The sequence below is a fragment of the Sinocyclocheilus rhinocerous genome, unplaced genomic scaffold (genome assembly GCF_001515625.1).
Source record: "Sinocyclocheilus rhinocerous isolate Xijiao unplaced genomic scaffold, SAMN03320098_v1.1 scaffold178, whole genome shotgun sequence".
In the NCBI taxonomy this organism is placed as follows: Eukaryota; Metazoa; Chordata; class Actinopteri; order Cypriniformes; family Cyprinidae; genus Sinocyclocheilus; species Sinocyclocheilus rhinocerous.
In genome coordinates, this window is record NW_015653463.1 from 572,334 (window position 1) to 599,892 (window position 27,559).

General features: G+C 38.4%; 1 protein-coding gene across 1 annotated transcript; it reads left to right on the forward strand.

The window, feature by feature from the left end:
* The first annotated feature begins 726 nt into the window (after positions 1-726).
* Positions 727-26,378, forward strand: LOC107715837 (chromodomain-helicase-DNA-binding protein 1-like). The gene is made up of 34 exons (XM_016522049.1): positions 727-971; positions 2,408-2,533; positions 3,731-3,917; positions 4,725-4,835; positions 4,952-5,004; positions 5,113-5,253; positions 8,027-8,292; positions 8,492-8,717; positions 8,800-8,850; positions 8,912-9,177; positions 9,377-9,618; positions 10,653-10,843; positions 11,093-11,281; positions 11,516-11,678; positions 12,828-12,980; positions 13,062-13,133; positions 13,420-13,569; positions 14,171-14,319; positions 14,442-14,538; positions 17,173-17,268; positions 17,385-17,570; positions 18,035-18,195; positions 18,800-18,841; positions 18,925-19,058; positions 19,460-19,598; positions 19,827-19,977; positions 20,081-20,203; positions 20,421-20,564; positions 21,393-21,644; positions 22,237-22,362; positions 24,476-24,654; positions 24,743-24,842; positions 24,992-25,043; positions 25,886-26,378. Exons 2-34 carry the CDS (start codon positions 2,481-2,483, stop codon positions 26,128-26,130), a joined length of 4,890 nt encoding a protein of 1,629 aa, XP_016377535.1. The 5' UTR covers positions 727-971; positions 2,408-2,480; the 3' UTR covers positions 26,131-26,378.
* Positions 26,379-27,559: the final 1,181 nt, after the last annotated feature.

Here is a 27,559-nt window from a genome sequence, read left to right on the forward strand (position 1 = left end):
CGCACACACACACACACATGATGCGCAAAACTCAGTAGTAGCAAATACTTAAACTAATAACAAAACTGTAGCTGATTCAGAAGCGCCAGATTGTCATAGCAAAGTGAGAATTACCTCCTCTCCTAGGTTCATGAAACGGTCGTCCATAAAATGCATTGCTGTTCTGTTGTAAGTAATCTTAAAGATTCCTAAATGCATCTACTTTCGGAAGGCCAAATAATGTGCTTTTGCTTTCGCCTAGAAACACACAGCGTCTCCCTGACATGGCTGCTTCAACACTAACTGCGGTTACTGAAACCACGCCTTCTTTCTTTGCGTGCACATTTGGGCGGCATTATGCAAATATTTCCACATAGTGAGGTAGATATGTGGGGGCGTGTTAGAACGAGCCGTTTTAGGGGGGCGTGGCAGAGTCTTAACTTTGATGAAGAATATCTCTTTGGTTTTGAGACTTTAGTCTTTGCAACTTCAGGGATCTTATCTATGCACAATCAGCTTGAAACACTCCAAAGAGAAAGGAAAACTTGAAATCACATCATATGACCCCTTTAATTCAAAGGCTAAACAAGATTATTTTTCTTACCCCACTGGCAGATATTTCAGCTTGTTTTAAGCAAAAACTAACACTTACTTAGGAAGGAAATATTTATGAGGCAACGCTCTTCATCAAAATATTGAGAAGAATCGCGGCGTTGCGCGAGAGCGGTGACGTCACGGCCCCGGGTTTCGCGTCATGGCGGAGACCGGCTGGTGTAGGATTCACAGCTGAAATATGCCTGCTATCCCATCTGTTTCCCGGCTCATGGAATACAAAACACTGCCTAGCGTCTAAACCCAAGGCACTCTTGACCGTGGAGGGGAAAACTCAGAAACCCATCTCTTCAGAATAAAGTCTAAAGAGTGTTTGTGTGGAGTCCCCGAGCGACAGCGGCTATCGGCAGAAAGAGCCCAAAGCAGCGCAGGGCAGACAGGTAATAACAGAGAAAACACCTTCAGTATGACCAACGAGTGTGTACGACGAGATGGACCTGGCTGAGAAACCGACCCTGGCTGGGTATTCACTGGTAGATGTTTGTATACGGTTCGCGATGCTGTCTGTATGTGCCAGTGTTAAGGGCTAATGAAAACAAACTGAGCGGCGGATCTACAGAAGCGCAGTGCGGGAGTCAACAACAGCGTGAAGATCAGACAGCATTACACTGAAAACAGCCGAAACCTCCGATAATAATACGAAACCCACAAGTTCATTGGTACAACTGTTTGTTTTAGGTGCTTAAGACGAGCCCGCTAAATGCAAAGCAGAATGTCCCATAAAAATCATGCTCATTTAGCTTAGCATGCGAGATAACTGGGTAAACAAATAAATAAGTTAAATTGGGAAGATTCTCTCGAAATATGGTAAGGATGTTACTATAGTATTAATCTAATCTAGATTATGTCTTGGGGTACTCCAGTAGCGTGACCGTGTTAGCGACCGGTAGCCAAACAGCTAACACACGCTTCTCTATTAGCGGTAGCATGCTAAGCTAAGTTAGCCTGTTCTGCTACAACAGAAAGAGGCTGATGAAAGATTTGAAATGTAGCGCCAATCCAGCACTGCTAGTGGGGCGAATGATCAAAACATAGTCTCAAACTGTGGTTTTATGATGTGAAACGTAATTTTTAGTCCGGATAAACTTCATGACAACGGGTATTTGTAAACACCCCGACGGTATTCCGCGCATGTGCCCGAGCGTAGCGCTGCTTCAGGGCGCCGCACAGTCCAGGAGAGTCCGCGGCTTTTTAGGCCTGGACCCTAGAGGCCTCTGCGGTCAACATCACGCTGATCGCTTTCATTCATTAATCGGTGCTAAATATTTTGCTTTACATAAGAGTTCTGTACGATTCATATGTAGATTTTACGTGGAGACAAGACATGTGGTTTGCCGCTGAAGTAAATTTAGCCTTTTTCTGTTATTGGTGTAGTGTTTTGAAGAGGGGAAGTAGAGAAGTAATTCTCTCTAAGAAGCATTTGCTGATATAGTGCACTCCAGCAACGTTAAGACCACAATATTAAAGAATAAACTAATAATATACATTATGTGCGTAAACAAATGATGTTACCAAGTTACAAATTTCTACACTGAACACATGTGCAATGCATTCCTGCTACTGTGTTTACAATAGCAAACAAAATGCAGACCTTCCTATATAAATACTTTTAGTGTGACATTTCTGAAAACCAGCTGGTAACTTGTTTCAGCACCAATGTTTCGTGTTCATTTCAGTTCCTCAGACTTCTTTATGCTGTAGTCTCTTAGAAAGAAATCAGTGATGTTTACTGGCAAACATAAGATAAGTCACCTTGATAAAAACATTCCTTATGTATGAGTTTCTGTTCTAATCACAACTTAACTTTTTTTTTTAGGTGAGCTGCTCTGAAGTGGCGCACACAGACTGCAAGGATCTCATCAGGGACTAATCTGTAATATTTGATTGCGATGGATGGACGCAGTGAGGATGAAAGTGTCAGCAACAGCAGCGGAGAGTCCAGGTAATCATAATACATTGGTTTTGATGTTAACTAATTGTAAAGTAATAATTTGTCTGAAAATGAAAATTGTGGCAGTTGAGACATTTGCATAGATTATATTCAGATTCCATTTACTTTTGACGTACCGCCAGCATCTGGTGTTTGACAGCAGGCTTTTTACATCAGAGCATTGAATTCTAACCTTGTACTTGCTCAAGCTGTTTGTTCACACATGCTATCAGAATAAACCTTTACATGTGCTTTTTGGGATGAGAGGAGTTGATTTGTATGCCAGACTAATGGTCACTTTAGTTGTCAGCAACACCTTGTAACTTACACATTCCTCCATTCTTTCTGAGTCTGTTTCTCCAGACTTGTTTGTCAGTCATCCATGATTTCAGTTTTTTTTTTTTTCATTCTGCAGTCGATGTTTTGCCTAATCCAGGTCATTGTAGTGCTAAACATGTGGTACGACTGGAAAGTGCTATAGACTTAAATTATCAGTGAATAATGAAGCATGAATAACATCATACTTTGCTCGTCGTCTTACATGCACAGTGTGTGAAAGTAGGAAGAAACATGCAAGACCTGTGAAATGATTTAGATAACTGCTTTTTTTATTGCGTTTATTAATATTTAATTATTTTAAAGTGACATTAACATGATAGTAGTTGAGCGTAGTCTTTGCAAAATGTTAAAAGTTGAAAAGTGTCATGGAAAACAATTTTTAACCGATTAGTTTTTCTAATGCATGCTAGCTAGCAGCAGTACTGTTTAGTTGACTAGTCTCACAAATCCCTAGTCCTCTTTCATCAGTAATCTACTATAGAGCCTAACCTGTGTTATTTTGCTGGATAAGCATGCATTGCCATCAAAAATGAATGTATGATTTGTACTATGTAATTATTAAATTTTCTAGTATGTATTTAATTAAATTTTATTTTAGGGTGACTTGTAACATCTTGTCCAGGAACTACGGATGTAAAAATAGCCTTTGGCTAATTCTGGTACATTTACAGGAATGTTTTATTAATGTACAATGTCCTTGTCAACTAAATAAAGTAAAAAAAAAAATATATATAGCACATTCACTTTTTTTGATCATTGTATGTTCTAATCACACAAAATGCTATCAAGTAGTATCCTGCTCAAAATGATCAGCATTTAAATGTGCAAATGATGAGGAATTGACTCGTCGTGCGTGCTTTTGTGTCTCAGTAATTCAGATGATGAGTCTGGGTCAGGATCGGGTTCTGGCTCCGGCTCGAGTTCAAGCAGCAGCAGTTCTAGCAGTAGCCACTCAGGGAGCAGTGACTCAGGAAGCGGCTCGGATTCTGGAAGCCACTCGGACTCGGAGAAATCCAAGGAAAAGAATGATCAAGACAACAAAATCGATGGAGCAGCGGTAAACTTCATAAAGCTTTTGTGTAAAGTTGTCAGATGCAAGGTGGGGTAGTGCTACTTTTATGCTTATAAAGTCCACATGAAATCAAAAGTGACCTCATTATTTCACATATAAAACAGTGAACGTTTAAAGAAAGTGAAAGATTAAAATTATAGATGAGGATAAGGGAAATCAAAGGCACAAACCAAATGTTAACTGGTAAGAGGTAGAATGTTCTACTACAGGAACGCATGTTAATGACATTTCGTTACCTTTTTAAAATAAGGTTGTTTATACACAATTAAATGTTATCCTGTTAACTTGTGTTACATGTAGAAATGTAAAGCAATTTCAGTAACAAATTTTAGCATATTACTGTCACTGCTCATACTGGCACTCAATCAGTGAAGTTGAACGGAAGTTCACTTGCTGTTAGATGAGCCTTCATGCACAATGGAAATAGTCATTTTTAGATAAGTTATAGCTACATATCAGGTGCTTTGACAGAAATGGCAACTTGCATTAAATTAAATATTTCATTTACATAATACATAGGTCGCAGTTACCTTGCAGGCAAATATTGTGCACTTTGCTTTTTGTATCCGTTTAAATAAATCACCACCTTTTGCGGTTTGATAAGGGCACTAAACCATATCGTGCTTTCGATTTTAGTTCGTTTGAAGATGTTTGCTTTATGAAACCGTGGCGGGTGCCAGATTCTAGCTAATTAATGGGAAACACTGAGTAGGCACTTCACAGGGTTTTGGAACAGAACCTTTGTTTGTAAGTGTTTGAAAATGTCCCTGTTGTTGTAACTCCTTGTTGTAGTTTTGGAAATCCAATCCCAGTATCCTGACAGTGCAAAGGTCAGCCATGCTCAGGAAACAACAGCTTCAACAGCAGCAGCAGCAGAGCTCCTCAAACACTGGCTCAGACGAGGTACTGCATGCTCTTACTGCAGCACTGTGAAAATAAACTCCATAAAAATGATCACAGATTTGCAAGATTGTCCAAATCCCTCTGTTTATAAGTGTTTGTTGTGCTCTTACCTGCAGGACTCTTCCAGTAGTGATGAGTCGGATGATGACTCAAAGAGCAGGAGTAAAGGGTGAGTGACTGTCTGTTTGGTGTGGAAACCGTCTGCATTGGTGCGTCACATGAGATTACACTCTCGCTCTGCATCTGGTTAACATTGACCCTGGTGCTCTGTGTGTAGGTCTGGTTCAGACTCGGACTCGGGCTCTGGTTCAGGAAGTGGCTCGTCTGACTCTTCAGCAGAGGAGAAAGGGAACAGTGACGAGTCCGTGTCAGACTATGAGCCCAGTCACAAAGTCAAGAGCAGAAAACCTTCAAACAAGTATGGTTTTCACATTAATCTTGATTTACCTATGCCATTTTATGCAGGGTATTTTTCACAAAAGTCCTCCATTGTTTAGTGTTTTTTTTTTGTTTGTTTTTTAAGTAAACATTAAATCAAAATTCACCTTTTCTGTTAATACTTTTTTAATGAAAAAAAAGATGCATTTTTGCAGATTTTTTGCTGATTTTTGATTGGCTGCCTGCTGGTGGCTTTTTTAGAAATATAGTAAATATAGTGGAATTGGTTAGTCTCAAACCAGTTGTTATATTTTTACATAGTCATAATGGATTTTAGTTTTATTTAGCATAAGAAAATACCCATTATGCAGTTGCATTTTGAAATATCTGAAAAATACTTATTCCTTCTACTTGGCCTCTAACCAAATTTTTCCAAAGGACTTTGATTTGTCAAATTTTTTCCAAAGTCAATTAAGCTTTGGTTGTGGCTTATCATGAGTAATTGATTTCAATACCTGCTTTTGTTAAGTTTAAAACTATACTTAACCATTTTGTATCCTATTGACAAAGCATAGTACACTTGGGCAGTGGGCACATACCAAATTTTTGTCAATGCAAGAGGGCATTTTACCAGAAGAAAATCCTCAAAGCTGTGCCACTGCAACCAAAACAAATGTATCCACCGTGTCCACTGGATCTATGCTTCCAAATTTGCTTGTTTTGGTCATGTTTTTTTTCCATATGTGCCTGCACCCTAAAGATGGTGCAGGGTGTCGGCGGGTCCTTAAAGTGTCTTAAATGATGTTTTCCTAATAAAAGGCCTTAAAAAGTCTTAAAATGTCTTAAATTCAGATTCGATGGGTCTTAAATTTTTGGTAACATTACCGATAAAATATTTTGAGTCTGACAACAGACCTGTTTTTTTTTCTTCCCCCGCTGTAGTTACTGCAGAATACAGGCCGAACTACCTTCTTTGTTTATAAAATATTTTCAATAATAATAATAAAGGTTGAGCTACAGCAAGCTGACCAGCCTTCTAGCTAGTTTTAAATGTTTTTTTAAAACCTAGCCTAAGTGACAAAAAAATACCCAGTGAAGCGTCGAAATGCGGGAATGATTCTTCTGATTTTATTGCATTCAGTGTAAGCCGCAATTGAAAATGGATAGTGTATTTGTGGCATCAAGGTCCGCGCTGTTGAGGCACACTCTGTTTGTCTCTTTGCGAGACTTAAAAACAAATGAGCTTAACAGCACACATAAAGAAACTCAGAAGAAACACACTGAGGTAAAAATTCTAAATGCTTAGTTTATTCATAACATGATATAGTTAAGTAACATACCATGACAATGGAGCTATTTTGCTGAATATTCTTATGATTGCAAATGATTTTAGTTCAATAAACAAGTGGGCTAGTTAAGTAGGCTAGTCAAATAGTTACTAAGTTACTTACATTTTAGACACAGTATTTACTGTTTTGTCCTATTTCACCAACGAAAATAGTTGCAAACAAAGATCACAGCAGAAGTATTGCACAATCTCCAAGCAACACTCCATGGTGTTGTTACTGAATGATTCAGCTTTTGAACTAATCGGTTGAATGACTCACTTAAGTGATTTACGGCCACCTGCTGGCAGGGTTGGGCAGTGTACATGTATTTGAAATACAAAATACTATTTTGTATTTAAATTAGTGCTGGGCAACGATTAATCGCAATTGATCGCATCCAGAATAAACGTTTTTGTGTACATAATATATGTGTGTGTGCTGTGTATATTTATTATGTATATATAAAGACACACGCATGTATATATTTAAGAAAAATTTTGTTTATATATTAAATATATTTATATATAATATCACACAGTTCACATGCATATATTATGTACACAAAAACTTTTATTTTGAATGCGATTAATCACGATTAATCGTTGCCCAGCACTAATTTAAATACATTTAATATTAGTATTTTTGTATTTTCAAAATACATAAAATACTTTATGCCAATCAACCTCTTTATTAGACTGCTGATTTCCTGTATTTGTATCAAGTATACAAAAATACTAAGATTAAATGTATTTAAATGCAAAATACATTAGATTTTTTTTCCAACGGTATTTAAATAAAAATAGTATTTTGTATTTCAAATAAATGTATTTGAAATGCTGCCCATCCCTGCCTACTGGTGGTTGAGTATGTTGAAAAGTATGCACCCCCCCCAACATTTTTTTATTTGTATATGCATAAATGTTTTTAAAACATTAATCTCATAACATTACTTATTGTAGTTGTACTTTTGCAGTGTAAATTATTTAATCTGACTGGTAACAGCCCTATAGTGTATATTGAATTTATTGATAAATTGTAATAATTTGACATGAAAGCTGATACATACATTTAAAAGGTTAACAATAAGCCTTTGTAAAGGTAAATACAAATATGCAGGATTAAGTATGTAAAACATGATGAAAATATTGCTTCAGAATAAATTGTTTACACCACCAAAAATCTTGGTGATGCGGTGCTTTTGTGGGGATATTTTGTATGGAATATTGTCTGCTGATATGAAAACTTCATATGTATCTCGTAATAATAAATAGCATATTTCGATTTCTTTTTACATCAAACACATTCAATATTACATATGTATGTAATATAATGTGCATTTCTGTTACATGTTTAGGTCTTAAATTTCATACAATGTGGTATTAAAAAGGTCTTAAATTTAACTTGTTCATATCTGTAGAAACCCCGTGGTGCCACTTTATTTAGTTTTCTGTTGCTGAATGAATCTTTGCTCATCTCATCTCTCAGGGCCAATGCCAGGAATGGGAAAAATAGCAAAGCTCCCAAGAAGAAGCCCTCCCGCTCCTCCTCAGATGAAGAGGACGATTATAAAAAAGCTCTAGCGGGACCTCGGCGGCAGGCCACAGTCAATGTGAGCTACAAAGAAGATGAGGAACTGAAGACTGATTCAGATGACCTGGTGGAGGTGTGTGGAGAGGACGTCCCACCGCCGGAGGAGGACGAGTTTGAGACACTGGAGAGAGTTATGGAAGTGAGGATAGGCCGGAAAGGAGGTGAGCACAAGAAATGAAGTACGTTTTGTATCTGATAACTGTTCAGTCTGTGTGACGTGAATAAATCCACACAGCTTTCAGTGGGCAGGACTGCAGGTTCAGTCTGTTTCTCTTGAGGCAGAGCGAAATGTGAAAACACATTCAGCTTGGGAGAAACGTTTAGAGATGTATGTTAAAGTGTTGTCTTGTTCTTTAACAGCAACTGGGGCCGTAACCACGGTGTATGCAGTAGAAGCAGATGGAGACCCCAACGCCAACTTTGACCCCAGCAGACAGCCAGGAGAGGTGCAATACTTGATGAAGTGGAAGAACTGGTCCCACATTCACAACACCTGGGAGACAGAGGAGACGCTCAAACAACAGAACGTGAAGGGCATGAAGAAACTGGACAACTTCAAGAAAAAAGATCAGGAGAAAAAGAAATGGTATGATTCCTTTAAAGATACTTCATTTCGTTTAGGTGACGTGGCTTCCGATGCTAATTTGTTCTTACGCTGTCGCACGTAGGCTCAAAGCTGCCTCGCCTGAGGATGTGGAGTACTTCAACTGTCAGCAGGCGTGGTGCCACTTTATTTAGTTTTCTGTTGCTGAATGAATCTTTGCTCATCTCATCTCTCAGGGCCAATGCCAGGAATGGGAAAAATAGCAAAGCTCCCAAGAAGAAGCCCTCCCGCTCGTCCTCAGATGAAGAGGACGATTATAAAAAAGCTCTAGCAGGACCTCGGCGGCAGGCCACAGTCAATGTGAGCTACAAAGAAGATGAGGAACTGAAGACTGATTCAGATGACCTGGTGGAGGTGTGTGGAGAGGACGTCCCACCGCCGGAGGAGGACGAGTTTGAGACACTGGAGAGAGTTATGGAAGTGAGGATAGGCCGGAAAGGAGGTGAGCACAAGAAATGAAGTACGTTTTGTATCTGATAACTGTTCAGTCTGTGTGACGTGAATAAATCCACACAGCTTTCAGTGGGCAGGACTGCAGGTTCAGTCTGTTTCTCTTGAGGCAGAGCGAAATGTGAAAACACATTCAGCTTGGGAGAAACGTTTAGAGATGTATGTTAAAGTGTTGTCTTGTTCTTTAACAGCAACTGGGGCCGTAACCACGGTGTATGCAGTAGAAGCAGATGGAGACCCCAACGCCAACTTTGACCCCAGCAGACAGCCAGGAGAGGTGCAATACTTGATGAAGTGGAAGAACTGGTCCCACATTCACAACAGCCAATCTGTTTGTTGTCAGATCCGGACACATGAATGGATGCATCCGCAGACCAAACGACTGAAGTTCAACGTTCTGCTTACTACATATGAAATTCTGCTGAAGGATAAGGTACAGCTTGAGCCGAAAGCCCAATTTAAAGGGCACCTATTATGCCCCTTTTTACAATATGTAATATAAGTCTCAGGTGTCCCCAGAATGTGTCTGTGAAGTTTCAGCTCAAAATACCCCACAGATTGTATCGTATCATTTTGAAAATGCCTATTCTGAGTGGAAGCAGAAACAGGCTGTTTTCGTGCGTGTCTCTTTAAATGCAAATGAGCTGCTGCTCCCCGCCCCCTTTTCCAGATTAGGACTGTGCCTTTAGAGCTCCTACCGCAGAAACTGCTAAAAAACATCTGTTTGGTTTTGATTGTCGCGCTGAAATCATGCGTTTAAAGCCCTATTAGTTTAAACTTTTGATATGCGGTTTTCTGAGCGCACAGAAAGCAGCTGTCACACGGCATGTGAGTACTAAACTAAGTTCTCTTTCATGTCTTATTGCGCTTAAACTGTCAAATACACAAGTTTGTTAAAAACATAATTTGCGTAAACAGTCTGTTATGTGTGTGAAGGTAATCAGCTGGAATGAAATCGCATGTTTATATCTGATATGTGTATTAAGCGACAGCTGCGTAATATACAGTACCTATACTGCTGTCTACGCTGCCTGTTAATAAAACCAAAACAATAAAATAAAAGCAGAAAATCACTCACTGCTCTGGACTGAATAACATCTATAGCTGTAATAAGAAGACATGTCTTCTTAAATGCTGCTTTTAAATGCTCTAGCGTGCAGATAAACACGAGCGGATTGTGTGCGGTTCACTCAGGGTCTGCTAATACAGCTGTGTCCTTCAACAGTCGTGGGCGGGGCTTGTAAAACGTGACATCACATTTTACAGATTCTGCGAACGACTTGTTCTAAGACACTGCTTATGATTTATGGTGATTAAAAAAAGAGCGGGTGGATTTTTATCATTATAGGGTGGTTGTGTGCACACACTGCCAACACACATTTATATTCAAACAACATGTGCCCTTTAATGCATATGATATATTAATATCTATGTAAAAGAGAGGAATTGATATATTTTCTCTTGCAGTCCTTTTTAGGAAACGTGAGCTGGGCGTTCATTGGTGTAGACGAGGCCCATCGGCTGAAGAACGACGACTCGCTCCTCTACAAGACTATGATTGAGTTCAAGTCCAACCACAGGCTCCTGATCACAGGCACACCCCTCCAGAACTCACTCAAAGAGCTCTGGTCTCTACTACATTTTATTATGCCTGAAAAGTAGGTGTGCTCTTGTCATATCAGTTCAGTATGTAGCCACAGACTTCATTGTAGCAGTGCTGCTATATGCAAGTGAACTTTTTTCATGTGGTATTTTGGTAGCTCTTGTAACGCTTTGTGGTTTGTTTCAAACTCTCAAGGCTGAGTACCATAGAGAGAAGAGTTAACCACATTCTTGTATCGGTGTAATACAATGTAATAGTCAGATGTCACTGAATGAAGGGCTGATATAAGCTGGCATGTTGGTAGATTTCACTCGTGGGAGCTGTTTGAAGAGGAACATGGCAAAGGCAGAGACTCTGGCTATACCAGCCTTCATAAGGAGCTAGAGCCCTTCCTGCTGCGCAGAGTGAAGAAGGATGTGGAGAAATCTCTGCCTGCCAAGGTGGAGCAGATCCTCAGGGTGGAGATGAGCGCTGTTCAGAAACAATACTACAAGTAAGACAGCATTTAGAGTAAAGTGTTGAGTACAGTAGAGAGAGACTGCACAAACACAAGCTTTTACAAGACGGCATGGAATCACCATTTTACTGTATTCATGTAATTGGTCTTGTCACTCTATATCCTAACAAATGGTTGTGCCTGAAGAAAATCCACCTTGGCTATATAATTTCCACTTATATCCAATCTTACAATTAAATGGCCATAGATAAATCATTATTTTGTGTTTAGGTGGATATTGACGAGAAACTATAAAGCCCTGAGTAAAGGCACTAAAGGAAGCAAGTCAGGCTTCCTCAACGTCATGATGGAGTTGAAGAAATGCTGTAACCACTGCTACCTCATCAAATCGCCTGAGGACAACGAGTTCTACAACAGACAAGAAGGCCTACAGGTGGGTTTTCACCCCCAGATGGAAAGCACTAATTAGTCAAAATTGTAATAGCCACAAATATAACTAGGTTATAAAAATAAATAAAGTATTTACTATTTACACGTATATTTTCACAATGTTACGTTGAAAAATTATTTCTTTAAAGGTCACAAATGTGACCCTGGAGCACAAAACCAGTCTTAAGTCGCTGGGGTATATTTGTAGCAATAGCCAACAATACATTGTATGGGTCAAAATTATTGATTTTTCTTTTATGCCAAAAATCATTAGGATATTAAGTAAAGATCATGTTCCATGAAGATATTTTGTAAATTTCCTACCGTAAATATATCAAAACTTAATTTTTGATTAGTAATATGCATTGCTAAGAACTTCATTTGGACAACTTTAAAGGTGATTTTCTCAATATTTAGATTTTTTTGCACCCTCAGATTCCAGATTTTCAAATAGTTATCTCGGCCAAATATCGTCCTCCTATCCTAACCTCATCAATACATCAATGGAAAGAGTATTTATTCAGCTTTGAGGTGATGTATAAATCTAAATTTCGAAAAATCGACATTTAAGACTGGTTTTGTGGTCCAGGGTTACAAATGGTTTGGATAAAATATAATTTACATGGAAAACGTGATTTATTGCATGATGCTTTCTCACACCTGGTAGAGCACAAAATTTGAGTTTTATTTGCGAACGGTTTAACAACATTGCTTCCAAATCCCCTAAAGAGACTGTTTGTGCTTCCATGAGAAACTTTTATGTAAAAGAAAACGTTCAGCATGCTCACCGTTTACCAGTTGCGCTCTGTTTTTCCTGCACACATAAAAATGTTTTTTGTGCATTTGCAAAAATGTCACTTTAGGGCAGTGGCTCTTAACTGGGTGTCAAGGGAACGTAGGACCGTTTAAATAAATTATTTTTAATATATATATAAAAAAAAAGATCACATTAAATTAAAATTCCCTCACTAAGTGTCACTAAGCAGACATCCTAGAAAAAACCTGTCTGGAGGAATTTTGATTATTGTGTTGAACTTCTGCGTTAGGCGCTCCATAGTGAAAGGCAAGTGTTGATCTTTTCAAAAGCTCTCTCTGGAGGAAAAACCTGGTCTGCATAACCACAGCTAACCAAAACTATATATATTGTCTGCAGCACCTTATTCGCAGCAGTGGGAAGCTGATTCTTCTGGATAAACTGCTGGTTCGGCTGAAGGAACGAGGGCACCGTGTGCTTATCTTCTCCCAGATGGTTCGGATGCTGGACATCCTAGCGGAGTACCTGAAGTACCGGCAGTTCTTATTCCAGGTGATGGCAGGACTCACTCACTGGAGTTAAATGCACTGTTTGTGGCTCAGGTGTGACTTATGGAGGTGTTTGTATTTGTAGAGACTGGATGGTTCCATAAAGGGTGAGATGAGGAAGCAGGCGTTAGATCATTTCAATGCAGAGGGCTCTGAGGTATGTGTGAAATCGCTGATTATCGAGGGTTTAAATATTCGTTCTGGTGTTGATTGCATTATCATTGTCTAAAATTGTGTCACTTTGATCTGATTAAATTATTTTGGTACGATTCACATTTATTAAAATAATAAATTAGGCTTTCGGTTCACAATATGTCAATGAATGGAAAGTAATTATGTATATTCTCCAAATATTTCAAATATAAAGTGTAATTTGCTGAAAGTTTGTAGATTTAAAAAACAAAAAAACTAGAAGAATCGAGGTTTGCGGTTGTCTCTGGCAGGATTTCTGCTTCCTGTTGTCCACGCGAGCAGGTGGTCTGGGCATTAACCTGGCCTCTGCAGATACAGTGGTCATTTTTGACTCCGACTGGAACCCTCAGAATGACCTGCAGGCCCAGGCCAGAGCGCACAGGATTGGTCAGAAAAAACAGGTCAGCCTCCACATTAGCATCAACTCCACACATTACATGCCGTCAAACCAGCATATGTTACATAACTGATATATTAGTCAACCTTCTAAAAATATTTACCTGATATATCAGTTATGTAGTGTATGCTGGCTTCATTGCATGAATATTGATTAGAGCTGCACATGTTGCAGTATATGGTGATTACAATCTCTTATTATGTTAAAATTGTAACAGTTTTTCATTGTAATCTGGTGACTGGTCTGACGTCATAATGACAGTAGTGATATTGATTAATAATAGTATTACTGAAAAATCATGATGAAATTTATCTCCATATTAAAACCTCAGTTGCCCTGACAGTTAATTAAATTTTTCTTGAATTGTTCAAATATTGTTTTCTGGAACGTTATGACCCTGGAAACTGTACATGGCAGATTTTGAAATGCTTAAAAGTGCACCATAAATGAGTAATGCTCATAAACGGCTGTCTCAGTTATAACTAAATGACCTGGCAACAGTATTAATTACATCATGACTTCATTTGCACTAATTAATCTACACATTTATTCTTTATAATTTAGTGTAGTTCAGTACTGTAAATGTTTGTGATCTTCTCTTTCAGGTGAATATATACCGTCTGGTGACAAAGGGCTCGGTTGAGGAGGAAATTATTGAGAGAGCCAAGAAGAAAATGGTGTTGGACCACCTAGTAATTCAGAGGATGGACACCACGGGGAAGACTGTGCTTGACACGGGTGCTGCTCCTTCAAGGTAGAGCTACCTAACTTGACATAAACACTTTTATTTTTTATTGAAGAACATGCAGAAAAAAGTGGAAATTCTAGTGTGTACATATAAATGATGGTGTGTTATTATTGTTTGATTTCCTGCAGTTCCACTCCATTCAACAAGGAGGAACTGTCAGCCATCCTGAAGTTCGGTGCTGAAGAACTTTTCAAAGAGTCGGAGGGAGAGGAGCAGGAGCCTCAGGTCTGTGGGGTTTAACTCTAGGGCTGGGCGATACACTGGTATCGTCTAATCGCGATTATTCAGACAACCGCGATTATTGTGCTTTTTATACGACACGAGGGGTGTCATACACCAAAAGAAACAGAAGAGCACCAGTTTGCTTTTCATGCACTGTATAGCCTATACAGGGCTCCAGACTCATTCTTCCCACTGCTCGCTCTTTTGCAACTAACTTTCTCAGCTGGTCGCACGAGCACATGATTTGGTCGCAATATTTTTTTTTTTTTGCGCTACAACATGGGATTATTCAATGCATGCTGATGAACTTTTATCATAGTTTATAGTTATATGGAAACGAAAGTGGTTAACATTCAACCCGTTCTTTATCATCAGTAGTATTATTTGTGATTTGAATTTTGGATGCTTCGGATGCTTTCACTTTCGAATTCGTGATCTTGTTGTCACTGTTTTGCTTAAATACATCTACACACCTTTCATTTTTTTAAGACTAAAACAAAAGATGGATTCATTGTTATTCTTAATTAAAAAACACAACAACAATTAACATCATAATTATTTACTGAACCCTTAAATTAATCACAATTATATAATGAAAGCCATAAAAACAGAGAATTAATCATGATAATCGGCGTAATCGTCATAATCGACAAAGCCCTAAAACAGACAATTAATGGCAATAACCGTGACTATTTTTAGACAATCGTCAGCCAAATTTCATAATCGTGACAGCCCTATGTTTAAGTGCTGCGGTTTAAAAACAAGTGTTTTGAGTGCAGTAAGCAGTGAAATGTTTGGAAGGTGTGCGCTCTGTCTGAGAGCTGGTTTGAGCGCGCACATAAAGCCGTTTTTCCTACAGCGCGCAAGTAGTGAACTGAGCTCTGGACTGGTGTTTTATTGGGCTTAAATGGTCAAATACACACTTGTGTCAATGTCCTCTTTGTGAGTCTCCCTGTAAAACAGTTGGTTTTGTGTGAAGTGAAAGTGAACAGTTCTGAAAGAAAATGCATGTTTATCAGATAGGGCTGGGCGATTTCCCTGATTTTGATTAATTCGAATTTAATGTTTTGCCACGATTTTATTTTTTAGAAATCGAGGAATCGCGAAAAAGAGAAAAGAATGATCCGACCGCATGTCGGCGCACATGATTAACTGCTCTGTGTGACGCGCTCTTATCGCTAGGCACCGTTCACACAGAATGCACTTTTGTGTTGACAAAGATGCGACGCTGCAGTGGAATAGGAAAAACATGCAAGAAGACGGGAGTTAACTTGAGCGCTGCGTTTTTAAAATGCCGTTTCATGCATGAGACGCTGCAAGAGACGCGAGCGCAACACATTAAACACATCCATGTTCACATAGAAAAACAATAGGAAAAGCATAGTCTACTGGTGTTATACCTTCAGGCATTTTGAATTTGAATTACCTTGACTTTTGAGAATTTTTAAAGCATTTTCCTCGTATTATTTCTGAATATATAATATGTATAAGACAAGTTTGTACAAGATGTAGTTGTAGTTCATGCATCTTTTCTGCAAATATATTTAACAAGTGATTTGTTTAACATTTACATCATGTTGACAACTTCATGTGTGCTGCACTTGGAATGTGGGCTGAAATAAATCCCGGAAAAGATAAATTCGCGGCTTTTGAGAATCGATATCACATCGATGTCATTTAAAAAAACGATTAATCGAAAAATTGATTTTTTTGCCCAGCCCTATATATTAGGTCTGCGCGTTTGGTCTTAAAGGGACAGCAGGCTAATAAACCTGCTGCTGTCTGTGTCATGAAAGTTAATCAAACAACAAAAGAGAGAAAATCTCACTGTTTTTGACTGAATCACTTCTGTAACTTAAATAAGAGTAAATCTATATTTATTTGATTTAATTTACACGGTGATGACTATGCAGTGTTTTTTGTTTGTTAGTTTGTTTGTTTGTTTGTTCATAACATACAGTTTTCGTATTTCTAGTGCTTGGAGGGTTTTTTTTTTTTTTTTTTTTTAAAAGGGACAGCAGGCTAATAAACCTGCTGCTGTCTGTGTCATGAAAGTTAATCAAACAACAAAAGAGAGAAAATCTCACTGTTTTTGACTGAATCACTTCTGTAACTTAAATAAGAGTAAATCTATATTTTTGATTTAATTTACACAGTGATGACTATGCAGTGTTTTTTGTTTGTTTGTTCATAACATACAGTTTTAGTATTTCTAGTGCTTGGAGTTTTTTTTTTTTTTTTAAGTAGGTCTATTTTATTTGTGTCTGTTCTGTTGTTGTTTTTGTCTTATTGCTTGTAATTAGTTCCTTTTGTTCTTATTTTATCTTATTTTGTTCTTACTGTCTTCAGTAAGCTTGAGATTTTTTTTTACTTATGTTAGGCTAGTATTATTTTTTGTGATATTGAAATTGATGGCGAGAAATATGAAATTTCAATGGTTTCAAATATTTTGATATCATTACACCTTTACCATGCAAAAACAACTGTATACCGTTATCATGACATAGAATTACTCGTATTGTCATATAAGATTTTGGTCCTATTTCCCACTCCTATTTAACACAAACATGGTCGTCAGCGTATGGATACGGACTTCTGTGCAGCTGCTAATGATTGACATGTTTATTGATCTGGTAGGAGATGGACATTGATGAAATCCTGAAGAGAGCAGAGACCAGAGAGAACGACCCTGGACCATCGACTGTAGGAGAGGAGCTCCTCTCTCAATTTAAGGTATACACTTTAAAACGTAAAATCTGTGATCCCCTTCCACATGTGCTGGACCGTCTCAAGAGGCTATCAGTCACACGATTAACACACAATTAAACAATGCTTGCTCCATCTTGCAGGTAGCAAATTTCTCCATGATGGAGGAGGAGGAGATTGACATGGACACCGAGAGGGATGGTAGACATGATATGAACTGGGATGACATTATCCCAGAGGAGCAGCGGAGGAGACTCGAGGAAGAGGAGCGACAAAAAGAGCTAGCAGAGATCTATTTACTGCCCCGCATGAGGAAGTGTGCTAAACAGGTTAGCCAGTCATACAGCGTTTAACAGTGCCAGTTAAATGCTTGGGTTACATCATGAATTATTTCCATTAGACAAAATTAATGGTTAGATGAATGTTATACTTGTCCATAAGAGATAAATGACACGCAAACTAACATACACACCTATTTCTTTGTACTGTTCATTTCCTTTTTTTATACTTTATCAACTTTTCCAAGACATTAACAAAAAGTTTCATACAATTACAAAATTGTATATCCCCCAACCTGCATTAAAACATACATAAAAATAACATACAAAATAGGTGACAGGAATACACTCTAACATTATGTAACCAAATGAACTTGTTAAATGTAAGTATTCAAAAAAAATTACAGAACTAATCTAAAAGATTTGTGGTCTATGCATAATGTTATAAATATATAAAACTAAACAAGACCATAGCATATTGAGCTTCATGCCCTTTTTCTATTTTGTGGTGACAGATCAACTTTAATGGAAATGAGGGCAGGCGTAGCAGGAACAGACGATACTCTGGTTCAGACAGCGATTCGGTCTCCGACAGAAAGAGGCCCAAGAAACGAGGAAGACCTCGAACTATTCCAAGAGAGAACATTAAGGGTTTCACTGATGCTGAGATACGCAGGTAAAGCAGATTCAACACTAGGGGTGAAAATCTGTGGAAAAAAACACTATGCATTTAATTTTTGGATAATCTAATGACACTTCACTGTGAAATGTATTAATTGTTTTTCTTCACACAAAATGTATATATTCTATTATAAAACGGAGAGTTCCGGTCCTTGATTCTGATTGGTTGAGCCGTGTTCGAAGCTGTTGTAAATTACTCTACAAACATACACTTTTGTTTACTTCTGTGTGTTGCTCGGCAACCACTTTGTTGGAACCACAACTGTTTCTGAGGAACTACATTGTTTGGTGGAAGAATACTGTTTTTATTAATATCATTACACTTTATTTGCTCTGTTTTATTCTGTGAAACCTAACTACGTATATGGAATAACCGTTTTATAAAAGCAATAAGCCCCGCGAAGCCGTGGTTTACAGTGAATTTATAACAGCTAAGGGGCGTTGTTAGCTGTTATAAATTAACTGTAAACCACGGCTTCACGGGGCTTATTGCTTTTATTAACATTACAGTGTAATCTTGAATTATTGTATTAATACATAGTCATGTAAAATTGCTTAATTTTGTATAACTAATGTTTACTAAACTTTTTTCCACACAGGTTTATTAAAAGTTATAAAAAGTTTGGTGGCCCTTTAGAAAGGTAGGTAGCTGTTTTTCATAGCTTCATATGGTAGCAGTTGCACGTCGGCCTCTGTCATTGATGTGAGTGTCTGTGTTTTACAGGCTTGACGCTATCGCTCGCGATGCTGAGCTGGTGGATAAATCAGAGCATGATCTGCGGCGGCTGGCTGAGACCGTACACAACGGCTGTTTGAAAACGCTAAGAGAGAACCCCTGTGGACCCGAACGAAGCTCAGGCAAGAGCAGCACAAGACCACACTGACTGATTACTGAGGAGTCTGTGTAAACTAGGGCCTGCAGGGCGTGAAATTGTGGCTGGGTTATTGTGTTTTGTGCATTTCACTCATTCCACATAATCCTGCAGTCGTGATGCGAGATTCATGCCTCTGGGTTATCCGTGTCATCCTTTTCCACCCTTGATGAAATGAAAAGCACATTTAATTGCATGGGTGCAGTTATAACATTTTGGATGTCATTATATTGCATGAGTAAGACAATAGTAAAATCTTTGCACTCCGATCAAAGTGAATAAATTCGTCCTAATATGAAGCATTCGGGATGGGAAATCCCCCTCCCTCTTTTAAAGAAATCCATTTGGAGGCCTGACTTGATTTTGTTCTGTGCTGGTTCATATCAGGAGGCAGGCGAGGGAAGGTGAAAGGACCCACCTTCAGGATCTCAGGGGTTCAGGTCAATGCTAAGCTGGTGATCTCTCATGAGGAGGAACTGGCACCATTACACAAGGCCATTCCCGCTGACCCTGAGGAGAGGAAGAGGTATATTAGCATTCGCATGAGTGCATTGCAATCCATGCAACCCTAGCCTGATTTTGACACGGTTTTGCTTTTGTTTGTGTTTGTCTCAAATGTCTTTTTCTTGGCTTTGCTGCAGCAGCGTTAAGTTTGAAGTAGTTGTTTTAAAAGAGCATGCATTCAGTTGTAGGTCATTTTATACTTTGTGAGGGCAGAAAAATGACTTGTTTTACAAGTCTTGAATATTTACAGGTATATAATCCCATGCCACTCAAAGGCAGCTCATTTTGACATTGAGTGGGGTAAAGAGGACGACTCCAGCCTGCTTATTGGGATTTATGAGTACGGTTATGGCAGCTGGGAGATGATCAAGATGGACCCAGACCTCAACCTCACACATAAGGTGCAGAAACGCATTGAGAATCAGTGGTGTTTGATTTAATATGCCATTACACTGTTCTGTCCTTAGTGATTATGTATGGCACTTAAATGATAACGTGTTGCAGCTCCTTCCTGATGACCCTGACAAGAAGCCACAGGCCAAGCAGTTGCAGACACGAGCTGACTACCTCATCAAATTACTGAGCAAAGACCTCGCCAAGAAGGAAGCACAGAAACAAGCCGGCACAGTGAGTCACGCAGATTACACACAATCCTCTCAAATTACTGCACAACATCACTTGGCTCACTAAAAGCAGACGTAAGCAACAAACAGTGTTGTGTAAAGTGGCTAAACTGTAACTTATAACAATAACGTTGTCTGTGAACAGCTCATATAATTTCATTTGCTGTTCAGTGCTTTATTGATCATACAATACGATCACTGTTGTTCCTTCTGCTCTATAGGCAAATTCACGCAAGAGAAAACCACGGGGCAAGAAGAATAAAGCGGTAAAGCCGAAGATGGATGACGTGACGAACAGTCTGTCCTCTGCACCGCCATCAGATAAGAGCTCTGAAGAAGAGGAAGAGAAGGAGGAAGAGGAAAAGGTTTGTGTTGCTGTAATAGTGCTGTTGTGTTTTTTTTAAAGCTAAAACCGCTAAAGCTAACAAGCCATTTCAGCTATTAAGATAAAAACTGACACATTTCTTAATTTACTCCCTCAATAGCTGTCAGTTTTTATTTAGGAACCAGGGTTCTCACGGTTGTGGAAAACATGGATACATTAAAGAATTCTCAAAGATGAGAATTCTGGACCTGGAGAAGTCATGGACATTAATCAAATCTTAAAGGTGTCATATGATGCAGAGCCCGAAGAGAAGGACATAATGGAGAAAGTGGTCAAAAAAGAGATTAAGAAGGAGAAGAAAGAGGAGGGTCAGGACAGCAAAGAGAGGGAACCAAAAGAGAAGGAGATGAAATCCGAGCCTGAAGAAGAGGCTCCTCCAGGTGTAAGCGAGGTCTGATACATCCCGACTGTAAGACATTTCGTGAAGTTATAGGAACAATGTCGCACAATGTCATACCACTTTTTGCCAAAGCCAATTTTGTGGCTTTGGATGCTCACTTCTCTGCTTCTTAAGCCTTTTTCCTGGAGTCTAGCAGATTTATCAGTATACTACTAATTATAAAGATTTAAAGACGAAATTTTTTTTTTTTACCAAATTTACTTGGACAATTGTCTCTTGTCCACAATGAAGATTTTAATGACTTTCTCCAACTCTGATACTCTGATCCAGCTCAGAACATTTCTAATGATATTTTCCATGCTCCATTCCACATTGGCAATATTTAAAAATAAACACTGTCTCTTGCAATTTGACAACCTTGATGAAAGAATAATCGCCTGTGCTAAAGTGTTTCTTGTGTTCTTCCAGGAAACTCCTCCAGCTAAGCCAGCCAACAGAAGAGCATGTGTGTCAGAGCGGCCGGTAAAGGAGGATGAGGATGAAGAGTCTGATGAGGACGAGCCCGAGGATAAAGAGCCTGAAGAGAAGGACATAATGGAGAAAGTGGTCAAAAAAGAGATTAAGAAGGAGAAGAAAGAGGAGGGTCGGGACAGCAAAGAGAGGGAACCAAAAGAGAAGGAGATGAAATCCGAGCCTGAAGAAGAGGCTCCTGCAGAGAAGGTCACAATGCTCATAATCACACAACCCTTAACTGTGGCCTTGTTTTTAAACCTAGTGAGCTGCCTACCTAGAAAGTGTTTTTGGAAAGCAAAGGCACATTACGAGTCAAGCCTACATCCGATTAGCCGATTTTCATCTAGTTGTCTTTTATGGATCGTCCACTTTTGCATGCTCTCCATCTCACTCATTCAAACAAGCACGCTCTCAATCTCTCACTGACTGTTTCGGTTATTAATCATATCTCTGTAATGTTTTTCATAGCAGTCGAGATATGTGTAAACAGTGTTATTTCAGCAAGCTTTACGTGACCGAATCGGTCAGTCTGTCCCTCTTTTTCCATTCTGAATCAATGAGTATGACACACCTTTGACAGATTTTAGCAAAAGCTGGCGACTGATGGGAAACACTGACTGAAATAGTTTGTCAACTAGGCCTTCAGTAGCCACATGCCAAAGACTGCAAATATGCTGTTCTAGGCAACTCGCTAGGTTTTAAGACATTCTAGTGTAATTTTTGTCTTTGTATACAAATATACTCTCGGGTACAGCATTTGCATGAATTGTTATTCAAAAGCCGTTGACGGTGTTCTCAGGCTGTAGAGGTGAAAGCAGAAGTGCGGGAGAAGAAAGCTGACACCCCTGTGCACACGCCCTCAGGAGGAGATGCACTTCCCCTGTCTGACGAGTCTGAAGAACTGGACCAGAAAACATTCAGCGTGGTGAGTTTGTGGGGGTTTTCCTAGCCAATTCTCAGGCTGAAGCCTTATCTATAGTTTGTGGAGAACTGGAATGCGTCACGAAGTGAGTGGCTCCGGTGAGGAGATAACCCTATTAAAGGGGTCATGACATTGATTTTTTAAATTATTTTAATGTGTTACTTGAGGTATACTTATAATGTTAATAAAGTTTTTGGCGCAAAAAAAAAAAAGATTATATTTAACCCTCATTCTGACCCTCTCTAAAACGACCTGTTTTAAGGCTTGTCCGTAATCGGCCACTGTTATGATTGGCTAACATCACTGCATAAGAAACAGTATCAACGCCCCTCGCTATTGCATGTGAATCGGGGGGCAATTCGGCGTCAAGCATTGTTCGTTTTTAGTTCGTTTTGAGTTTTCCATCTTTTCCTCACTTACCTTCTTTTTGAAATAGCTTAAAAGAGCTTTGTGCGTTTTACTTTAACACTTTCAAATTAGCATAAATTCAGTGTCAATTGCTTGAATTCAATTCAAGCAACAACAAAATGGAGCGTAGAACATAGAACTTTTATTAACAAAACGAATAAAAATACACCATGCTGTTGCGTTGCGCCGCGTAAACATAAAACAGAGTATCAGAGTGATCAGAGAAATGACAAACAACAAGTGCTAACGTTAATCCACACTGCCCAAAACTCGCGTTTGAATCATCAGTGGCAAATGATAAAAGAAAACGTAACAGTATCAACGCCCCTCGCTATTGCATGTGAATCGGGGGGCAATTCGGCGTCAAGCATTGTTCGTTTTTAGTTCGTTTTGAGTTTTCCATCTTTTCCTCACTTACCTTCTTTTTGAAATAGCTTAAAAGAGCTTTGTGCGTTTTACTTTAACACTTTCAAATTAGCATAAATTCAGTGTCAATTGCTTGAATTCAATTCAAGCAACAACAAAATGGAGCGTAGAACATAGAACTTTTATTAACAAAACGAATAAAAATACACCATGCTGTATGCCTAATATAAAATAACAAAACTTGCACAAAGTTTAGGTATACAAAACGGAATATCAGTAAACACTGTGGAACCAAATAAATAAGAAACGTAGAACGTTTATCAGCAAAACGAATAAAGAGAGCTTGGAGGCACGGCATACTTGCTGTAAAAAAAAAAAAAAATTTAAATAAAATAGTTTAAATAAATAAAAATCAGCAAACACTGGAACCAAATAAATAATAAACGAATGTTTAAAAAAAACTTCCAATATCACCTTAGATAAATGGCAGAAGTCAACAGGCTTTTCAAAATCCCAAATATTTTTAAAACAGGCGCTTTTGCATGTTGTTTTGAAACTCTTGTCAGCGTCTCCTCACGTGACGAATGAAATCTGATCTGTGATGCGACTGTCGTTCGGCACGCTGCATTGAGCAGCCGCGTTCAGTTTTTAATTGTAGTGTCTGTTCTTTTACTGAACTAAATGATTTTTATTTCTATAAAAAAATAAATCAAAATGACGGTGGGGGCGGTGCCGCGGTGAGCAAGTGACGTAACCGGTGTTGCGGCTTCACACCGGTAAAACCGTCAACACCGACTATCGCGGCAAGCCTATCCACTTGTTCCTTACGCTGGGGTCCTTCTGATATCTGTACAAAGATGTGAATGAGCTGTTTAAACCAAACGCGTCAAAGCGAACGATCTTTCACTGCACTTCTCCTGATGACAGACTCGAGCGTGGACGGAGTCAGAAAGTGAACACGCATCTGTTTACTGTATCCAGTGTAGACGATAGCTTTTGACGTGACGCGACACTCTGCATAATCAAGTGTCAGCCGACTGAACACCAGTGGGCGGGGCTTATGGTGAGAAGACTATTCGGCGATGTCTTGCTCTGGAGGCGGTGTTTATGCAAATGATTATGACCTCTTATATACCAAGGCAAATTTGATTTAAACTTAAGTGGTTAATAAAGATGCAGACTGAGCCATTTTTATTTTTATTTTTTTTGGAAATTAGCCATTTTGTTTGGCCCAAGTATACAGTTCACTAGGTTTGGTACAGAGCTGATGTCTCATTTTCTAAATGACATTGATGTGAGGTGATTGCACTGGAATGACGCATCTGTATCGTGTGTTTGTCAGTGTAAGGAGCGCATGCGGCCGGTGAAGGCAGCACTCAAGCAGCTGGATCGTCCAGAGAAGGGTCTGTCTGAGCGCGAGCAGCTGGAGCACACGCGCCAGTGCCTGATCAAAATAGGAGATCACATCACCGAGTGTCTGAGAGAATACACCAACCCCGAACAGATCAAACAGTGGAGGAAGTACGGCCATTTCATCAGCAGCTTAGAATGCACAATATATAAATGAAGGTTAATATTGAGTTTAACCTTGTTTATTTCCAAATTCCAGAAATCTGTGGATATTTGTTTCGAAATTCACGGAATTTGATGCAAGGAAACTGCATAAACTGTATAAACACGCCATCAAGAAAAGACAAGAAAATGCTCAGGTACGGACACTGTTTTCAGAGATTCTGTATTATGGTAGTGATATTTTATAATGTTTTTGCTGAGTTGGTATCTATTGCTTAATTACATTATTTATATCTTTATCTTTGGAATATTATAATTGAGGTTTGTGATGTTTGTTTCATTTCAGGCAGTGGAGCAGAACACTAGCTCTGTAAATACACAAAGCTTTAAACATGCAGGTATGTCTGCTCTCCATTTAGTGTTAATTGATATAGGGATGTAACGGTATGAAAATTTCTTATCACGATTATAGTGACCAAAATGATCACGGTTATCAGTATTATCACGGTATTGTTAAAATGTGCTGGAAATGTTCAAAAAGTACTGACACACAAATCATTTCACCAAGTTTTACATTTAAAATCAACAAACAACAAATTAAATGAGTTTTTGTTTGCATAACTAAAACAGTAACATTACTAATGATGTCCGGATTTTAAATGACAACATGACTGACAACAGTTTATCTAATAGCATGTTCAAATATCTAATGTAAATGTTCAAATAAAGCTTTGAAAAAGTTTCGTAAATGGTAAACCTCACATTTCAGCTTTTAAATAAAGAAAAGGGTCAAGTCAAAATGATAATTGATTAATAAATGATTATATGTGCTCCAGGGTCACATATGATCTCAAAATCTCAAAATTACCCAATTTTCTAAACTCATTATATTGTGAATGATTCATCCATCATGCATGCTTGTTTCATTTATCATCAAAATGTCACATCTTGATTTTCTAATGTAACTGCATCTCTCTGGTGACCTATACTGCACTTATGTAATCATTTAGTCTGCTTAAACCCCTTTTTTAATATAGACTGAGATCTCATTCAGATCTGCTTCTGTCCAATCAACAACCGATGGATAAACCACTGCCCTAATTATTTTTCTGACAATCTGGTTCTCTTGGATTTACGTCACAATACAAAGAAAAGATCTGTTGCTGCTGCAGCTTTAATGGTGTATGGATCATGCCACATTTCTGCTAATCTGTTACACTGAATGCTGTTGTTTTTGTAGATGTTGAGCGGATAAAGGAGTCCCAGCAGGACGACAGCAGCAGAGACAGCTACAGCTCTGACAGACATCACTCATCTCGCTACCATGAACACAGCAAAGATCGGCACGCTGGCGACTCGTACAGGAAGAGCTCCGATGCCAGGAAGAGACCCTACTCCTCCTTCAGCAACGGCAAAGACCACCGAGAGCGAGAGAGAGACCAGTACAGAGAGAGAGGAGAGCGACAGGACAGCAGGTGCTTTTAACTATAGCAGCGTTCACAAATGCAGCTTTCTTCATTTTTTTGAATGGGGTGATTTGCATGAAGCACATGACATGCAGGGAAAAAGACAGGATATCATGGCCACAAACTAATTTGTTCCCTCATTTGAGGTAAATTGTGACCATGTTGTGCTAATTCGTTCCCTTGTTTAAGTTAAATCTTTGCTATAAACAAGGGAAAAATTATTAAAACCTGACCACGATTTAACTACAAGGAAACAAAGTTGTGAGAACAGATTATGCCATTTCTTGCCAAAACATTAAATGTAAACTAATGAACTGTGTATGAAAATGCAGTGAATATAAACAGTGTTAAGGGATGAACAATATTATTGGCCAGTAAAGGCTTAAAATTAACTCCTGGTATCTTCCCATTAAAAACTATAATGATAATTTTTGTTAGAATATATCATTCTAGATATATAATTCTATATATAAATTGAAAATTCTATATATGTATAATAGAATTATCTTTAATATTGGCAGATTTCCTTTAAAGGTATAGTTCACCCAAAAATGTAAATTGTCATCATTTACTCAACCTTGACTCGTTCCAAACTTGTATGTGCTTCTTTCTTCTGTAAACACATAAGAAGATATTCTATTGGTAACCAAACAGTTGATGGTAGCCATTGACTTCCATAGTATTTTTTTCAATACTATGGAAGTCAATGGCTGCTGTTACATCTACAATGTTTTAGTGCTTTTCCTGCAGTTCCTAGATCTGCAAGGTTGAATTTCTTGACCACTAAAAGTGAATTTGCAATATAATGATAAATGAAATATAATGAATAGATATAGAACTAAACTTTTAAAAGTAAATGTTCTTGGATTTATTAATTTAAATATACAACAGACTAATATTTGTAAACATGGAATGTGTAAGACCAATGTTCCCTCTAATTTTTTTCTTGATGAGCAAAACTTTTCTCTATTGGGCGGACATTTCGTCCACCTGAGCAAAAACATTCTTTATACCAGACCTGTACAGCGCGCGCACAAAAAAAGTGCATAACTTTTAGCTTTAATGTGCTATTTATATTTGATTTGACCCTTGATGTAACTAAATGATGCACATTTTAGGTTACCTGAGAAAACATTTTTACAGTGCTGTTACCAAAAAATCCTATTAAAAATCATTTAAAAAATCTCAAGCAGAAGAGTTCAATTCTTTATTATAATATAATGTAATATGAAAAAATGAAGCAGATATTGCTAATAAATTCCTTTTGAGGTTAGTTATCATCAACATCTCTATGTAGTAGAGTTTGCACACTACTACACCTGTGTGTGACTGTAAATGTCTGGGGGTTTTGTTACCGTTCTGTGCCCATCATTCGCTATATTTCCACCACTTAATCAAGCCATTCTGCTTTAAAACATGACGTTTTATTTCACGTCATTGCGTTTGCA